Source organism: Piliocolobus tephrosceles, chromosome 6 (assembly GCF_002776525.5).
Source record: "Piliocolobus tephrosceles isolate RC106 chromosome 6, ASM277652v3, whole genome shotgun sequence".
Taxonomy (NCBI): Eukaryota; Metazoa; Chordata; class Mammalia; order Primates; family Cercopithecidae; genus Piliocolobus; species Piliocolobus tephrosceles.
This window is the reverse complement of record NC_045439.1, coordinates 76,616,020-76,634,149: the sequence shown is the minus strand read 5'-3', so window position 1 is coordinate 76,634,149 and position 18,130 is coordinate 76,616,020. Positions and strand designations below refer to the sequence as shown.

The following is an 18,130-nucleotide window of genomic DNA, read 5'->3' as shown; positions in this document are numbered from 1 at the left end:
TAACCAAAACAGCATGGTACTGGTACCAAAACAGAGATATAGACCAATGGAACAGAACAGAGTCCTCAGAAATAATACCACACATCTATAGCCATCTGATCTTTGACAAACCTGAGAGAAACAAGAAATGGGGAAAGGATTCCCTATTTAATAAATGGTGCTAGGAAAATTGACTAACCATAAGTAGAAAGCTGAAACTGGATCTTTTCCTTACTCCTTATATGAAAATTAATTCAAGATGGATTAGAGACTTAAATGTTAGACCTAATGCCATAAAAACCCTAGAAGAAAACCTTGGTAATACCATTCAGGACATAGGCATGGGCAAGGACTTCATGTCTGAAACACCAAAAGCAACGGCAACAAAAGCCAAAATTGACAAATGGGATCTAATTAAACTAAAGAGCTTCTGCACAGCAAAAGAAACTACCATCAGAGTGAACAGGCAACCTACAGAATGGGAGAAAATTTTTGCAATCTACTCATCTGACAAAGGGCTAATATCCAGAACCTACAAAGAACTCAAACAAATTTACAAGAAAAAAACAAACAACCCCATCAAAAAGTGGGCAAAGGATATGAACAGACATTTCTCAAAAGAAGACATTTATACAGCCAACAGACACATGAAAAAATGCTCATCATCACTGGCCATCAGAGAAATGCAAATCAAAACTACAATGAGATACCATCTCACACCAGTTAGAATGGCAGTCATTCAAAAGTCAGGAAACAACAGGTGTTGGAGAGGATGTGGAGAAATAGGGACACTTTTACACTGTTGGTGGGATTGTAAACTAGTTCAACCATTATGGAAAACAGTATGGTGATTCCTCAAGGATCTAGAACTAGAAGTACCATATGACCCAGCCATCCCCTTACTGGGTATATACCCAAAGGATTATAAATCATGCTGCTATAAAGACACATGCACACGGATGTTTAATGTGGCACTATTCACAAAAGCAAAGACTTGGAATCAACCCAAATGTCCATCAGTGACAGACTGGATTAAGAAAATGTGGCACATATACACCATGGAATACTATGCAGCCATAAAAAAGGATGAGTTTGTGTCCTTTGTAGGGACATGCATGCAGCTGGAAACCATCATTGCATTGGGAGTTATACCTGATGTAAATGACAAGTTGATGGGTGCTGACGAGTTGATGGGTGCAGCACACCAACATGGCACAAGTATACATATGTAACAAACCTGCACATTATGCACATGTACCCTAGAACTTAAAGTATAATAATAATAATAATAATAATAATAATAATAATAATAATAATAAATGTTTTAAGTAATGGCCACATTGTTGGAATAAATGTGATAAAATCTCAAAAGTGACAACTTTGAAGGATGACATTTGAATTTTGAGTTCTTCTGTATTTATTAAGAAGTCAGTCATTTTGTGTTCATCGTTACATTTGTCAGTTGTCCAGTGAAATGGTTACAAGTATTTATTGGAAGAAAGATACTAATAATAGATCATGAGGAATGTAGAATATGTTGAATGAAATGGCATGAATTCAAATTCTTTTTCTTATCCTTTTTTTTTTTCCTGCTCTGTTAACCTCCTTATTTTCTTTCCCAGATATTTAATTTTGGTATTCCAAACATGGGGAGCAGATATTGTTTGTGGGCATTTGATGATGGAGGTGACAGCAATTAAGTGTCCCAAACAGGGACCAAAGGGACAAGGGAAAGAGACAGGAACCCTTCAAACCCAGGGAGAAACTTACACACTTTTACCTGCACAACAGATGACAGCATCTGTTACTATAGTACTGAACTAGGATCTGGGGGCTGTGGCAGGCCTTGTAAATACTGTACATATACATCTCCTGCCCTCAGAGAAATGACATTTGGCAAAACTGCTAAGCAATTATATAATATATGCTGTATTATTGTGAAATGGAAGATGAGGGATGAATTTAAAATTTGTTTCCAAAGTGGACCTCAGCTCACGCATTATTTCAGAAGAGGAACATAGTAATTGGCAAGGTGAATCATCGTAGAGGGAAGACAGTTGCTCTTTTACAGTCCCTGGCAACCTGAGAATAAGGTAGTAGCAAACCTAATTTATAATTTCTTACCTGGAGCACCCTATCTCAAATGGGAATTCCTAGAGCTGAGTTAAAGTACATCCCTAATCTTTTGAAGCTTAGTTACTTGGTCCGAATTTACATCTGTATTTGAATGGTCTGAATAAAAATAATACAAGGACACACTGTAGAAAACCATGTATTATATGATAGTATTGTCAAAATCCGGGCAAAGATGACTCATGTTTAAAAATATTCTTTTTCTAGTGTTTCATATCATTAAGAAGCATATTTTGTGTATGAAATGACCTTATGTTGCTTTCTTATGTATTTTCCTATTTATTTATTTATTTATTAATTATTATTTGAGACAAGTCTCGTTCTGTCACCCAGACTGGAGTGCAGTGGTGTGATCTTGGCTTACTGCATCCTCCACCTCCTGGGTTCTGGTGGGTTCTCCTGGGTTCTCATGCCTCAGCCTCCCAAGTAGCTGGGATTACAGACGCCTGCCACCACGCCTGGCTAATTTTTATGTTTTTAGTACAGGCAGGGTTTCGCCAAGTTGGCCAGGCTGGTTTTGAACTCCTGGGGTCAAGTGATCTGCCTGCCTCAGCATCAGTGCTGGCATTACAGGTGTGAGCTACTGCACCTGGCCATATTTTCCCACTTTTTAGATGATCTGTATGTATGCGTAACAGAATATTTGTGTTGATCATAACTATGTATGCAGATGAAATAAATAAGAAAAATCTTTAAAATAGTTTGAGTCTCTTTTTAGGCTCCTTTTGTACCTCCTGCCCCTTTTTGCCAGTTGTGGATTGAGTTCCCTGGGAAGCACATTCTGTGATGGCATTTAGTATGCAGAATAATTAGGAGTCTCATTGGGATCAACATCTATAGAAGGAAGGAAAAAGAAGCAGGTTTGGGTAGAAGTTAAGATGCAACGCATTGCCAGTGACAACCTCTGCTGACACTGTGGGGAGCTCTGGAGCGGGAAAGACCCTTCAGAGTTGTCCTGAGTTGAACCAAGATGGATGGCAAGGACTTTATACTTCCATTCATCCATCACTGGATGTAGGCTGCCTTGGAAGGGGCGTGATCTTGGGTGAAGTAGCCCTCTGCAGCTCAGGCAATCCCTGAAGAGGCTGAGAGCTGACAGCACTCCCAACAGCTGGTCAACAGTCCTTCATTGAAGAGGGATCCGGATGGAGCAGCCCATTGTCCTCCACATCTGCCTTTTGTTGTTGTTGTTGTTAAACTACTATTCAAATCATTTATTAGTAAAATTTAGGGACTTGTTCTCCTTTTTTTTTTGTGAATAAAGGTAATATTTTGGTTAAAGGGAGTATACAGATACTATAATACTCTTGTGGATATTCACAAATTCCCTAGAGGTGCTTCTTTTGAGAATTCTATTCTAGAAATGTTAGGGGTTATTTTTGTGCTTCCCATGACCACTTGGGATCTGCTTATGGCAACTACAACCAATTTTTGTCTAAGAGGTTTATTGTATAACTTTTTTTTTTTTTTTTTTAAGAAAACTCTTTTAGAACCTGGAGGAAGAAAGGGGGAAATGAAGATATTTGTAAAGGGATACTCAGCAGTAAAAATCATTGAGAAGGAATGAACCAGTTCCCTTTAGGGCATTTTTAATTAACATTCAATTTTTCCTTTAGCTACTTACTTCTTAATAGCATTAATTCTTCACTCAGTATGAAGTGTAATTACCTGCTTTTGCTTTGTTTTGGGCTCAAAATCACATTGATCATGATTCCAATAATTTCAATACTAATAATAATTAGTAGAAATATTTCTGAGTCTTCCTTTTTGTTCATTTCATGATCAGCTCATCTTGTAGTAAAAATGATTTTTTTTAAATGCCATTTTGGACCATGACAGAGATGCTTAAATGAGTCAAGTGCCAAGGACACATGGTTTTTTTTTTTTTTTAAACTCCGGTGTTATTGAGATATAATTGCTAAATAAACATTGTATAGCTGACCCTTGAACAATATGGGTTAAACTGTGTGGGTCCACTTAGTACACAGATTTCTTCAGTAAATATGCTGGAAAAAGTTTTTCAGATTTGAGATAATTTGAGAAAACTTTCCAACAAACCGTGTACCCTAGGAATATCAAAAAATTGAGAAACAATAAGATTGTCAGGAATACATAAAATATATATAGATACTAGTCTATGTATTAATCGACTGTTTATGTTATTAGTAAGGCTTCTAGTCAACAATAGGCTATTAGTAGTTAAGTTTTGGAGGAGTCAAAAGTTACACGTGGATTTTTGACAATGCAAGGAGTCAGTGCGCCAACCGTCTCCATTTTTCAAGGGTCAGTGGTATGTATTTAAGGTGTGCTATGTGATGGTTTGATATACCTTGTGAAATGATTACCGCAATCAAACTAATTAATGGACACATAGCTCTTATATGAGAATAATAGAGATGATCCTTGGCTATTTTAGCCTGCGCTTATTAGTCACTCCAGATTCACGACTGCAACTTTTGTGACAACATTAGGATTCTAAATTTGGCCCTGGACTTACTGCCTAGATGCCTTGTTTAGGCTTTTTGGGTAGGACACCTGGCTCCTAAATAACACTTTAATTCTTTTCAACTTAGGTGTAAAAATTCGTCAGCCTCAGGCTTTTTCCTAAAATCTTACTTTTTTCTTTTATAGATAAAACTTCATTGCATTTTGATAAAAGTACACTTAATAGTTGAAAATGTCGCTAGTATGCATAGTGAGAAAAACCTTTTGGATTAAAGTAAATTTATGGGGAGCATGTATTCACGGCAACTTGAATTTTTGTCTCCTGGGTTGTAAAATTAAAGAAAAAATACAATGTAAATGTATACATAGGAGTACATTTGAATGATGTTTTTGCTTTTAACAGGATTTTACTTAATGAATTTGTATAGGTTTAATTCCTTCATATTGCTAAGAAATTTGAATCATTTCTCATCTTTAACCCATCAGAATTAAAGGTATTTTTGAAAAGTCAATGGAAGAAAGAAACTGATTTACAGTAGTTCTATTTTTGTATGACTTAAGCAATTAAGCGAAAATTAAATGCTGTGAAATTTTTAACTAAGTCTAGAGTTCTGCAGCCTTAAATCAAATCCTTTGACTAGAGGGTGGAGGGATGTTGGCTATAACTAAAATAAAATCTAGAGATCGAGGTTTTACTTCTGGTGTGTAGAATATAATGTGGCAGTTGTTTTTAAAAGGCCATGGACATTGATATGTTTTGAAAGAATGCCTCAAGAAAGTAACTATTAGCAGTTATTTAAGTTGGCTTGATTTTATTATCAACCTCTTTAGGACAAATAGCTTGAAGCTAGAAGGTATAAAGAAATTGTGGGGGAAAGAAGGCTATCTTCCCAAGAAGGAAAGCAAAACTGGTAATGAAAGTGGAGCTCTGCCTATTCCTCAAGAGAGTATAATGGAGAATGTAGATCAAGCTATAACAAAAAAGGATCAATCTCAAGTTCTTACCCAATCTAAAGAGGAGAAAGAAAAGCAGCTGCTGGCATCATCATTATTTGTTGGGCTAGGATCAGAAAGTACAGTCAACCTGGTAAGTAATCCGTTCTATTCCTCTAAGAATCGTTGTTGTCTGTTTGTACAAAAAAACTGGCTCTATAAAAGCTCCTGGCTGTTATTTATTTGTATGGTGAGAAGTGGCTTCCCCAGTTCTTACTCACCATCATGTCCCAGCTCCAGAACCACTAATGACGTACCTTTTATATTCTTGAAAGAGAAAATGCAGTTGGCTCAACTTGAGTCAGGTGTTCTCTGTAACCCAGTCAGTGGACAAGGGTCAGGCTCCAAATAGTTACAGGTATGACCACGGCCACTCTCACCCCTGTGGGTGGATGGGGCAGTTCTCAAAGGGAAGGGGGATGATGATAATCATTCAACAATGTTGGTCTATCTTTGTAAAAAGTACTCCTCAAAATTGTATTACATAAATTGTATTCTCCCAGAACATTATTCAGCTCTAAGAATGATCAATAATATTGCTTTGTAAAATGAAAAAATACTTAAATGATGTATTAAACAAAAAGTACAGAGTATAAAGTTTTATTTATGCCTTGTTTATACCTAAGGCTGAAAAGAATTATACAAAAATGATAATTATATTCAGATACTAAGATTATGATTTTAAAATTTTTTATACTGAGAAATTATTTTCATAGTAAAAGAATGACAAGTTGGAGTGAAGGACAGGTGCTGTTTTTGAGCATCTGAGAATACCATGTAATGTATCCTCCTTTTGGTGGCTAATGAACCCACCTTGTACAAAATTTTCATTAGAGTGACATCCCAGCTCTTTCAACCTCCTCCTCCCATGGTGAAATTTCCCCTGCATTCCTGTCAGTACCAGGCCAGATGGTATACCATACTATGTACTCTTTATCTTTGTCTCTTTCTTTTCTAGACTCACCAGTCTAGATCCTGTTTCTGTCAGACTTGATATTCTCTCTTAGGAAAAAACAGATTCAGCCTAAAAATATTAATAATTAATGTTTCTTAATATTTTCCGAGTTGACATTTGCAGATCAGCAGTAAAGTGACTGATCTTGGGTTTTTGAGTTGTCCTGGTAGGCTGTGATGAGAGGGTACCAGTGGAATGCTCTAGGAGGAACACACCAAAGTCAGATTACACCCAGGCTCATGGAGCCCTGATTTGTGAACTTCATTGCTGCTTATTTAACAAGTGCATAGCTTTCAGGTAGATTTTTTCCTCAGGAGAACATTCAGGGTGATATTAGATTTTTTTGTGGCGAGTTTGGAATCAGAAATGTTATTAAGATGTTTTTTCTATTAATGATGCTAAATCCTTTTCGGCTTACCTCTTATACTTCCCCCTCATTCTCACTCAGCTGTCACTGAAGAGTAGAAAAAGGAGTGTATTTCTCTGTTTTATGAGACCCTGAATTCTGTGAGGAATTGTGTTGTAATGTAGATGCATCATAAAGAAGGAGGAACAGTTAATGATGACATAAAATTAGCATGTATCCTCTCACTTCTCAGCCCTGACCCTTCCTCTGATACTGGGGCAAAGCAGACAGGATTGGGACTAACTGAATGTGCTCCTTCTGTGTCATGCCTCATTTTGGATGACTGTTTTTCTCCAGGAATCCTGTTCCCTGCTGATTTTTCTTACGTTAGCATTCTCAGTTATATACATCAAGACTGTATTGATGTATTTCATTTTAACTAGCTTTTATTTTTAGGTCTGTGATCCATTTTGAATTAATTTTTTACATCACTTTAGAAAGGCCAAGGTTTATTATTATTTTTTTCACCTTTGGCTTCTTATTTCACCTTTTTTTTTTTTGAGACAGTCTTACTCTGTTACCCAGGTTGGAGTGCAGTGGCATAATCTTGGCTCACTGCAACCTCTGCCTCTCAGGTTCAAGCAATTCTCCTGTCTCAGCCTCCCGAGTAGCTGGGATTACAGGCATGTGCCACCAAGTCCAGCTAATTTTTGTATTTTTAGTAGAGACAGGGCTTCACCATGTTGGCCAGGCTGGTCTCAAACTCCTGACTTCAAGTGATTCTCCTCCCTTGGCCTCCCAAAGTGCTGGGATTACAGGCGTGAGCCACCATGCCTAGCCTCACCTTCATTTTTAAGACATTTTTTTTCTGAGTATGCTGTGCTAAACTATTTCTTTTCTTCAAGCATTTAAACAAAGATGTCGCTACAGTGTCTTCTGGCCTGTATAGCTTCTGAATACTAGCAGATTGACAGTGCAGAAGAAAAGATCATTAAGCTTGAAAACAAAGTAATAGAAACTATCCAAAATGAAACATAGACCAAAAAAAAAAAAAAAAAAAAAAAAAATGAGCATCGGTGACCCAGGGGACAGTAACAAGCAGTCTAATATACATCTGGTGTTTTTTTTTTTCGTCTTTTTTTTTAAGACACAATCTTGCTGTATTGCCCAGGCTGGAGTGCAGTGTCACGATCTCAGCTCACTGCAACCTTTGCCTCCCAGGTTCAATTCTCCCACTTCAGTCTCCCGAGTAACTGGGATTATAGGCATGCACCACCACGCCTGGCTAATTTTTTTTTGTTTTTGGTAGAGACGGGGTTTCACCATGTTGGCCAAGCTGGTCTCGAACTCCTGGCCTCAAGTGATCCACCTGCCTCAGCCTCCCAAAGTACTGGGATTACAGATGTGAGCCACCATGCCTGCCCTCTAATATACATCTAACTTGAGTCCCATAACTACTGAAAATAACTACTATTTAACAGTTATTAGTAACTATTGAAAATAACTACAGTAGTTTTTGTGCCCCCTTGTTTTTGTGTTAATAAAATGTTAGTTCTTGTTTGGTGACTTCTGAATTTGGAGGTAAGAGACAAAAATCATCTGTTCAGAGTTGGAAGAAGGTGTTGGGACTTGAGGAGAGTGACAGAGAAGATATGAAAAGGGAACTAGAATTCTGGTCAACTAGAATTATGTAAAGGATGCTGTGTAGTGTCAAAGCACCCCGGTGGGTGGAGATGGAGAGTAGTGCCAGTCTGCTGCACTGATTCTAAATAGAACTTTGTGAGGCAAGGGAACACTTGAACCATCACTCCTCTTACATAGATTCACAGACCATTCTTCAGAAAGTTTAGACCAACAATGACAAGTTTGCCATTCTGTCTCCTGAATGTGTGGCAAACATCATTAGTCAGTTATTGAATTCTTTCCTGCTGAGTGTTCCAGTCAGCTGCTGCCAGTTAATTCTTGAGGTAAAATCAGTTTTTCTTTCCTGCTTACTAACTCACAGGCCACAAAATCATGATTATTATAGATGACTAAAACAGAGGTTGGGTCATCCCTGCATTCAAGAGTAACTTAGGCTTATACAGAACAACTATGGCAACTCAAAAAATGGCTAGTTTTCTCACTGTTTTTTAAATTTGTTCAGTTCTATACTCTAGTATTCTGAAATCTAACAAGTTTTTTGTTCATGACTGACTTTTTGACCTTATTTCTTTTTCTGATTCCATGTGTTTTTTTATGAGAAACAAGATTTAGCTAATAGTTCAAAGTTATATAGCTGTCAGAATTTTAGGGCTTAACATTTTATTTATCTCTGATTCTTTGCAAATTTATTCTTTGTAGTTAGAACCTCAGCAAATTGTTATATTGCCGAGTTGAAATTATAGATGAATGTTTAAAACTCATGACTAGTAGAATGATTTCTTTTTATATTATGATGTTTTATTTTTGCAGCTGGGAAAAGCAGATACTGTCTCTCACAAATTCAGGAGGAAATCAAAAATCAAGGAAGCTAAAAGTGGTGAAACATCTCATAATATGACCTGTTCTTCCTTTAGTTCTTTGTCAAATGTGGCATATGAAGATGACTATTACTTGAATGCTTTGCACGATAGAGGAGACAAAGAATTAAAGACATTTTCTCTCAATTCAGAACTTTTGGATTCTGAGTCACTCACAGAACTGCCCTTGGTTGAGAAATTCTCAAATTGCAGTCTGTCTACACCTTCATTGTTTGCTGATAACAGCATGGAAATTTTTCACCCTCCTCAATCTATTGCAGCCTCAGTTGCCAAGGAAAGCTCTTTAGCTTCATCTTTTTTGGAAGAAACTACTGAATACATACACTCAAATGCTATGGAAGTCTGTAATAATGAAACCATATCAGTGTCTTCTTATAAAATTTGGAAAGATGATTGTTTATTGATGGTCTGGTCAGTCACTAATAAGAGTGGTTTGGAATTGAAAAGTGCTAACTTAGAAATTTTTCCTGCAGAAAATTTCAAGGTAAAATTTAAAGGTATTATTGTTTTATTTTCAGTGTGTATTTTGTGTTCTCTTTTCCTGCGCTCTTTAAATGTCTCGTTCACTTTTGTCATAAACACTAAAATGAAACTCTCAAGTTATTTAGCAAAGTGGAAGATTAAGGAGTAAGGATATTGAAGAATAAATGTGTATACTGTTTACTTCTTTCTGTCACCAATTTATTTTTACATACTAAGTGCCCAGACATCAGTTCTCTTTCTTCCCTAGCTCTGACAGATTGCCACTGTGATTGCTGGAAGTATGTTTAATTGCATTATTGTATGGATGTCCTTGGTGGAGTTATAATGAGATTTGACTAGTATATTTATCTTCCACAAAACTGGCCCAGTTTCTTCTATGAGCTAGAATGTGTTGAATGGGATATTGTCTGGGCCACTGACCAGAGCAAAAGTTCCTGATACTAGATGTGCTTTACAATCACCTGTGGGGCCGGGCGCGGTGGCTGACGCCTGTAATCGCAGCACTTTGGGAGGCTGAGGTGGGCAGATCACGAGGTCAGGAGTTTGAGACCAGCCTGACCAACATGATGAAGCCCCATGTCTACTAAAAATACAAAAATTAGCTGGGCGTGGTGGTGTGCACCTGTAATCCTAGCTACTCAGGAGGCTGAGGCAGGAGAATCGCTTGAACCTGGGAGGTGGAGGTTGCAGTGAGCCAAGATTGCACCATTGCACTCCAGCCTGGGTGACAGAGTGAGACTCCATCTCAAAAAATAAAAAATAAAAAAATAACCTGTGGAACTTAAAAAAAACAGACCAAACCCTTCCCAGTTGCTTTAACTTGAGGGTAGCGAATGAGAATAGATGACACCTGTATTTGTATTTAAATTCTTTTAAAAATTATTTTAAAACTCTCCTATCTTTAAAAACCTAGGGCCAGCCAGGACATTTACAGAGTTTTAACTGCAATGCCATTTGTTAACATAATTTTGACCTGTGTACAATTACTATTTCATTATCTGTTCTAGTGAATTTTTCTCAAGTGAAGTTGTCAGTCATCTTCATAATGTAGTTTGTTATTAACTTCCCACATTAGTATGATTTGTACCACTTCAATAGAAAATTGGTAGTCATATAATAGTCTGTATTGATCCCTTCCTTCTTCAACACTTTTGTTACTTTTATTTGCAGGTCACTGAGCAACCTGGATGCTGTTTGCCTATAATGGAAGCAGAAAGCACCAAAAGCTTTCAATATAGTGTGCAGATAGAAGAACCTTTTACAGAAGGAATTCTTTCTGGTTTTATTAGTTATCATATGATGGATACTCATTCTGCTCAGCTGGAATTTTCTGTAAACTTATCACTATTAGATTTCATTAGGTAAATAAATGTTTTGTGAAATATTAATTCAAGTTGTTCATTCACCAACTATTTTTTAGACCTCTTCTGTGGATGGAGGCACTATGCTGGGTGCTAGGGAATATAACAGTTAAAAACTACACACAGTTCCTACCTTAGAGGAATTTCTAGTCTATGGAGGAGACGTGGTGCAATTACATACATACATATGTAATTATGAATTGTGCTATGAAGAGAAAATAAGTGGTACAATGAGGGATTATAATGAGAGACCTGATTTAGGTTGGAGTTGGTTGGTGACCTGGAAAAACTTGTGAGAAAAAGTATTATTTAAACTAAATAATTCCAAAGATTCTGCATGGCTTTTAAAAGTTTCTCTCATTTGTATTTTATTCAATTATTTCATAAAATCTGTTTGTTAAGCTTTAGAGAAATGTAAGAAAATTGCTCGACATAGTTATTAAACTTTTATTAAACATGCAGTTTTTACCATTGTACTAGGCACCATGCAGTGTTACCAAAATAATGGAAAACAATATCTTACCTGCTCTAATTTTGTTTTATAAATGTACTGTTTTTGAACATTAAAAATATGAAGGCTGCCTGAACCCAGAATGCAGAATACCAATGAATCTCTCTCTATATATTTTTAACCACCACATGTCACTTCTGTTACAATACAATGCTCTAACTTTTGTTCATCATTCTTTTTTTTTTTTTTTTTTTTTGAGACAGGGTCTTGGTCTGTCACCCAGGCTGGAGTGCACTGCCACACTATGGTTCACTGCAGCCTCGACCTCCCAGGCTCAAGTGATCCTCCCACTTCAGGCTCCTGAGTAGCTGGGACTACAGGAATGTGCCACCATGCCAGCTAATTTTTGTGTTTTTTGTAGAGACAGAGTTTTGCCATGTTGCTCAGGCTAGTCTGAAACTGTTGGGCTCAAGCAATCTGTCTGCCTTGGCCTCCCAAAGTGCTGGGATTAGGGGCAAGGACCACCATGCCCAGCTTTGCCCATTCTTTAAAGTCTTTTAGTAATAACATAACTGTCAGTCTATTAGAATACTGTATGCCTGTGGTGCTGATAGGATAAAATCCAGCCTTCAAAAAACTTATGTTGTGTGATTGTGGAGGTGTCTCCCGTGGCGAACCTTAGTAATCAGAAGAATCACAGTATATTTAACACAGACCATTGTTCTGTGTGTATTAATAAAATCCTCTGTATTTTTAAGATATCTTTCTTGATTATCAAATCAATAGATACTTATTATAAAACTTAAATGCTACAGAAAAATATAAGTAGAATATAAAAGTTCTTTGTAATCCTATCCCCAGAGATACCCAGTTTTAACTATTTGATCTTTAGTCTCCTGAACCATTTAAAAAATGTATTTGTTAAAGTTATTTCTTTTGGTCTAATTTACTTAGGGCGCTAGATCTTTGTATTCATGCTCTTTTTCATAGCTTTGATGGAGTATCCCATTATCCCCAAAATCAAAGTAGACATAAAAGAAAAGTTCTGTATTATATTTGAATGGTTTATGAAATTACTTGGTAAAATCTTAGTGGAATGACTAGTAGAAAGAGAGAGAACTGAGTGATTTATTGAAATGATATTTTAAATTTAATAATATACCTGCTTTCAGTATTTTCATCAGGTTGGAGGATGATACTAACCATTTTTAGCATATTTGCTTTAAAGACATAAATCTTACGGCACCCAAATTTACAATGATTATGTTTTATTCTCATGAGGCATTTGAAATTTGTTTATTTAGAATCATTTCACTGTTTTTGACATATATCTAATTTTAATAATTATTTTCAGACCGTTAAAAATCTCAAGTGAAGACTTTGGGAAACTCTGGTTATCCTTCGCCAATGATGTGAAACAAAATGTAAAAATGTCAGAATCTCAAGCTGCACTTCCTTCTGCACTAAAGACTCTGCAACAGAAACTAAGACTCCATATTATCGAAATTATAGGTTTGTAGAGTTACGAAAAGGCTGTGTTTATAGGAGCTTTCTTATAATTGGAACACAAATCAACTCTTACAAGTATCAGATTTCTTAGAGCTTCATTTCCTATTGTGACTGTCTTTCCGATGAATGTGCTTTTCAAACTGTATTAAATAATTTTTTATTGGAAAATACACATATATAAAATATACCATTTTAACAATTTTTAAACGTAGTTAAATGGCATTAAGTATATTTACACTGTTGTGCAACTATCACCATCATCTGTCTTCAGAACTTTTTTATCTTCCTCAGCTGGAATGCTATACCTATTAAACACTAACTCGGCCTTTCCCCTTCCTCTCCACCTCTTGGCAACTACTGTTTTACCTCTTGTCTCTATGAACTTGACTGTGTTAGGTACCTTATATAATGTGGAATCATACAATACTTGTCCTTTTGTATCTGGCTTATTTCACTGAGCATAATATCTTCAAGGTTGATCCATGTTGTAGAATGTGTCCGAATTTTAATATGATACATTTTGTTTATCCATTCATCTGTAAATGGATACTTGGGTTACTTCCACCTTTTGGCTATTGTGAGTAATGCTGCTATGAACAGGGTTATACAAATACCTGTTTGTGTCCCTACTTTCTGTTCTTTATTTGGTTATATACCCAGAAGTAGAATTAGTAGGTTATGTATATGATAATTATAGATTTAATTTTTTTTTTTCGAGACAGAGGCTCACTTTGTTGCCCATGCTTTAGTGCAGTGGTGCGATCTGAGCTCACTGCAACCTCCACCTTCCATGCAAGCTATTCTTATGCCTCAGCCTCCCGAGTAGCTGGGATTACTGGTGTGTGGCACCATGCTCAGCTAATTTTTTGTATTTTTTAGTAGAGATGGGGTTTCACCATATTGCCCAGCCAGGTCTAGAACTCCTGAGCTTAATTAAGTAATCTGCCTGCCTCGGCCTCCCAAAGTGCTAGGATTACAGGCATGAACTACTGCGCCTGGCCTAGATTTAATTTTTTGAGAAACCACGATAGCATTTTCACAGCAACTGCATCATTTTATATTCCCACTAGCACTGTACTGGGGTTCCAGTTTCTCCACATCTTCATCAACACTTGTTATTACCTGTTTTTTTTCTTTAATATTAGCCATCCTAATGGGTATGAAGCATAGTATCTCATTGTGGTTTCAATTTGCAGTTTCCTTGGTGATTAGTGATACTGAGTATCTTTTCATGTGCTTGTTAGCCATTTGTGTATCTTCTTGGAGAAATGTCTGTTTAAGTCCTTTTGCATTAAATCATTTTTCACTTTTGTTTTGTTGTAGGCAATGAAGGGCTATTGGCCTGTCAGCTGCTCCCATCCATCCCCTGCTTACTACATTGCCGAGTTTATGCAGATGTATTAGCCCTGTGGTTCAGATCTTCCTGCTCTACTCTTCCTGACTATTTACTGTATCAGTGTCAAAAGGTGATGGAGGGATCCTAGCAGAAGCTCTGCTAAATTTTACTCCATCAAGATCAATGGTTTACATAGATAAACTTATTTACCAAAGTAAAAAGAACTCATGGTACGTCTAATGAAAATGGGGATTATTACAAGTGTGGTTTATATGTTTTCTTTGATTCCTGGTCAAGAAAGATCCCCAAAACTGTATCCCTAACCTTTAACTCAGGATTGTACAGTATGTTTAGGTCCCTCAAAAAGTGACCTAAGCTAATGTTATAAACTGCTAATGATTTATATATCACTTAGTGTGTAGAGGGACTGAAGATATTTATTTTGTTATAAATAATTTTATAGCACGTTTACTCTAGTGCTAGCTAATTTTTAATAAAGCCAAGTCTCAGTTTTCTGCATTAAATGAAAGGGAGACATGAAATTGATAATCTCAAACTTAATTCATATTTGGCTTTGGAATGCAGTTATGTTTTTTGGTAGGCAAGTCAATACTTTTGATTATGTTTGGCTTAGATCAGTGTTGAACTAAGTTGGCATAGCACACACAGTTGTATAAGATCCATGAGCATGCTGGATATTGAGGAGATCCAATCTGTGGTATATTTTTTATTATAGATAACTGTTACACATAATTCCAGATAATTTGGCTATAAAATTTGTCTGTTTTCCCCTTGCATTTATTTTAAAATTCAAAGTAAATCACTCTATTCTTATTTCGAAAACTCAGAGCCATTTTCAAAATATCATATAGAAACAAAACCCATAAGAGCACACAGTAACAAACCAAACAGATACAAAAATGGCTTTTTAGTTATGACAAATATTTTAGTCGGTTACCACTTAGATCCTTTTGGCAAATTAAAATTTGTGATTAGAGTATAAATGGCAAACCTATCTTTTCCTGGCCTTTGAATCCACTAGTACTCAATGGATATAGCTGAAGCAGAGACTGTCTAAGTATAACATACAGGTTTTTCAGTAAAATGTATCATTTTCATGTTATAGTTATGCCTGTGTGGCCTCTGTCAGAACTATTATCAGTAAAAGAGATTAAGCCTATATATGAATGATGGACCAAAATCTTGAGGTTGTACATTAACTGAAATAGTATTTTATAAAATCTTATGGTGCTGTGGAAAATATTATTTCACCTTTTCTGACACTTCACCATGGAGACTATTTTAAGTCATTTAATACTCAGTTAATACTCTGGTTAATTGGTACTGTTAATCACCCAGGTCAGGAATTCTGATTTTAGGTTATCTCATTAATCATGGCTGATAAAGAAGCTAAGGGGATTCCCCAGAGCTAATGGATTTCATTAGTCATTTGTGTCAAGAGTATTCCTCCCTAAAAATAAAAGCAGTATTTTCTTTCTCAATTTTTAAGTTATTCATTAAAAAATATATAATATCTTGTTACTTTTATTCTTTTAAAAACATACAGTGAAACCTTGCTACAAGAGTAATAAGTGACTGGAATTTCTTGCATAATAGGTTCCTCCTTTTGAATAGATCAGATTCATCCCCAGGCTCTCAGCAGTGTCATGAAGGAGTGTGCTGACTCCAGGGGTGCGGTGGACACTGGTAGCTAGCCTTATCAGCTCCCTCCTTATTCCTACCTCTGTCAGCAGCATCCCTCGCCCCTTACCTAATTCTGCTGTGACTCTGACAGAGAGGAAGTGCCTTCTCACTTTGCAAAGGAATGCAGCATGTCACAAAGAAGGTGCTCCAATTTTTTGTGTCCTTACTTCCCTATGTTTGCCTAGTTACTGAGGTTAGGTCGAGTGTGGAGCAATAGGTAAGATGCTGAGAGCACATGGACAGCTACCAGGGAGATCTGCTGCTTGGTTACAGGGTGTATTCATGAGTGGTAGCTGCAGTTGTCGTGAGAGACATGCTTGGCATACAGAGCTGCCTAATGGATGGGAGACATGTAATGGTAGATTTAGGGCTGGGAGCATGATTTTGGGTCTGCCCAAAGGAACGTGGTGTCACTTTTGTTCTTTCTGACCCACTAAATAAAAAGTAGGGTAACAGGGTTTCTATTGAAATGTTTAGTAGAATGTTTACAGTTTTTATATTTTTATGATTTTAGAAACAACAATAATAGAAGAATAGATTTTAAGGAACTTCAGAGCAGTATATATTCTGTCTAAACTCATTGAATGTTTTAAGTTGTAAATCAGGCATCACACCAGCCTTTATTTTTGCATTGCAGGAGATGTGATATAAAGTAGGGAGTTTTTTGTTTTGTTTTGATGTTTTTGAGACGGAGTTTCACTCTTGTTGGCCAGGCTGGAGTGCAATGGTGCAATCTCGGCTCAGTGCAACCTCCACCTCCCAGGTTCAAGTGATTCTCCTGCCTCAGCCTCCCTCGTAGCTGGGATTGCAGGCATGTGCCACCACACCCAGCTAATTTTTTTGTATTTTTAGTAGAGATGGGGTTTCTCCATGTTGGTCAGGCTGGTCTCGAACTCCCGACCTTAGGTGATCTGCCCGCCTCAGCCTCCCAAAGTGCTGGGATTACAGGCGTGAGCCACTGTGCCTGGCCTAATTTATTTTTGTGGGTAGGCTCATTCTCTTTACCTAATAGTCATAATTTAGTCAGTGAAGGGACAACATCTGGGGGTAAGAGCTATGGAGGAGATGCTCAGCTTTGTGAGTTTTGTGCCAGGCATCTTTGCTGAAAATGGAGATGGCAGCAAGTGTGAATCTGGGGGAATAGAAGGGAAGACAGAAAAGCCTTAAGAGTAGATGGAGGAGGAAGGGTACCAGAATAGTCCCTGTGGAGGCAGGCAGATCAGAGCTCAGGGTTTGAAAGTGGGCCTGAGTAAGGGTCCTGCTAGAGAAACTGCAGATGGAAGCTGAGCAGTTACCAACTGCTAACGTGCCAAGTATGCCAAGCACTCATGTGTCCTATAGAGGAGCATTATTTTAAACAACGTTCTATCATCTACCAAAATAATTGTGGTAAAAGTGTAGTATTTTATTTTTTCCTTTTATGTCAGCAATATTTTAAAATATTGGTCTGTTTATCTTGTATTTTTACAGATAAATGTGGTATTTGCCTCATGATTGTGAGCCACTGAGCGTGCACTGAATCTATTCACATGTCTTTAAGATGTTTTGCTGTGTTAAAAATTTTAGGAGAGAAAAATGCAAGCGAATAATTATTTAATAGACATTTATTACTTTATTTTGGAGTTGAATTCTGTCATTTGAAAAAGTTCAGTAATGTAATAAATACAAAGTGATCTGTACTTTTTTTGGTCTATATGTTCTTTATTAACTAAGTAGCTGAATAATAAGTAATATTATTTAAACAATAATTTGGTAGACATTAGCTAAAAAGAGCAGGAGCAATTGGAATGGGATGAAAAGAGTGTTTTATTCATTACACCCCCCAAAGAATCTTGTCTAATTGGTTAAAAGTAAAGATATTGATATTTCTGTTTCTGTGTGATGGTCAGAGAGAACTTTGTGGGCTTCAGACG

General features: G+C 36.8%; 1 protein-coding gene across 3 annotated transcripts in view; it reads left to right on the top strand.

The window, feature by feature from the left end:
* Positions 1 to 17,896, top strand: part of AP4E1 (adaptor related protein complex 4 subunit epsilon 1) — a 90,577-nt gene extending 72,681 nt beyond the window's left edge. The window contains exons 17-22 of one of the 3 annotated variants that reach the window (XR_002734720.2): positions 5,389 to 5,644; positions 9,306 to 9,857; positions 11,027 to 11,217; positions 13,023 to 13,180; positions 14,501 to 14,743; positions 17,688 to 17,896. Coding sequence is in view for 2 of the 3 variants with exons in the window: in XM_023227161.2 (XP_023082929.1) it covers positions 5,389 to 5,644; positions 9,306 to 9,857; positions 11,027 to 11,217; positions 13,023 to 13,180; positions 14,501 to 14,661 (1,318 nt within the window). In the remaining variant the exon portion in view is untranslated. Of the gene's footprint in view, positions 1 to 5,388; positions 5,645 to 9,305; positions 9,858 to 11,026; positions 11,218 to 13,022; positions 13,181 to 14,500 lie in introns of all 3 variants that reach the window. The other 2 variants (XM_023227161.2, XM_023227163.2) reach the window with 2 other exon arrangements.
* The last annotated feature ends 234 nt before the right edge of the window (positions 17,897 to 18,130 follow it).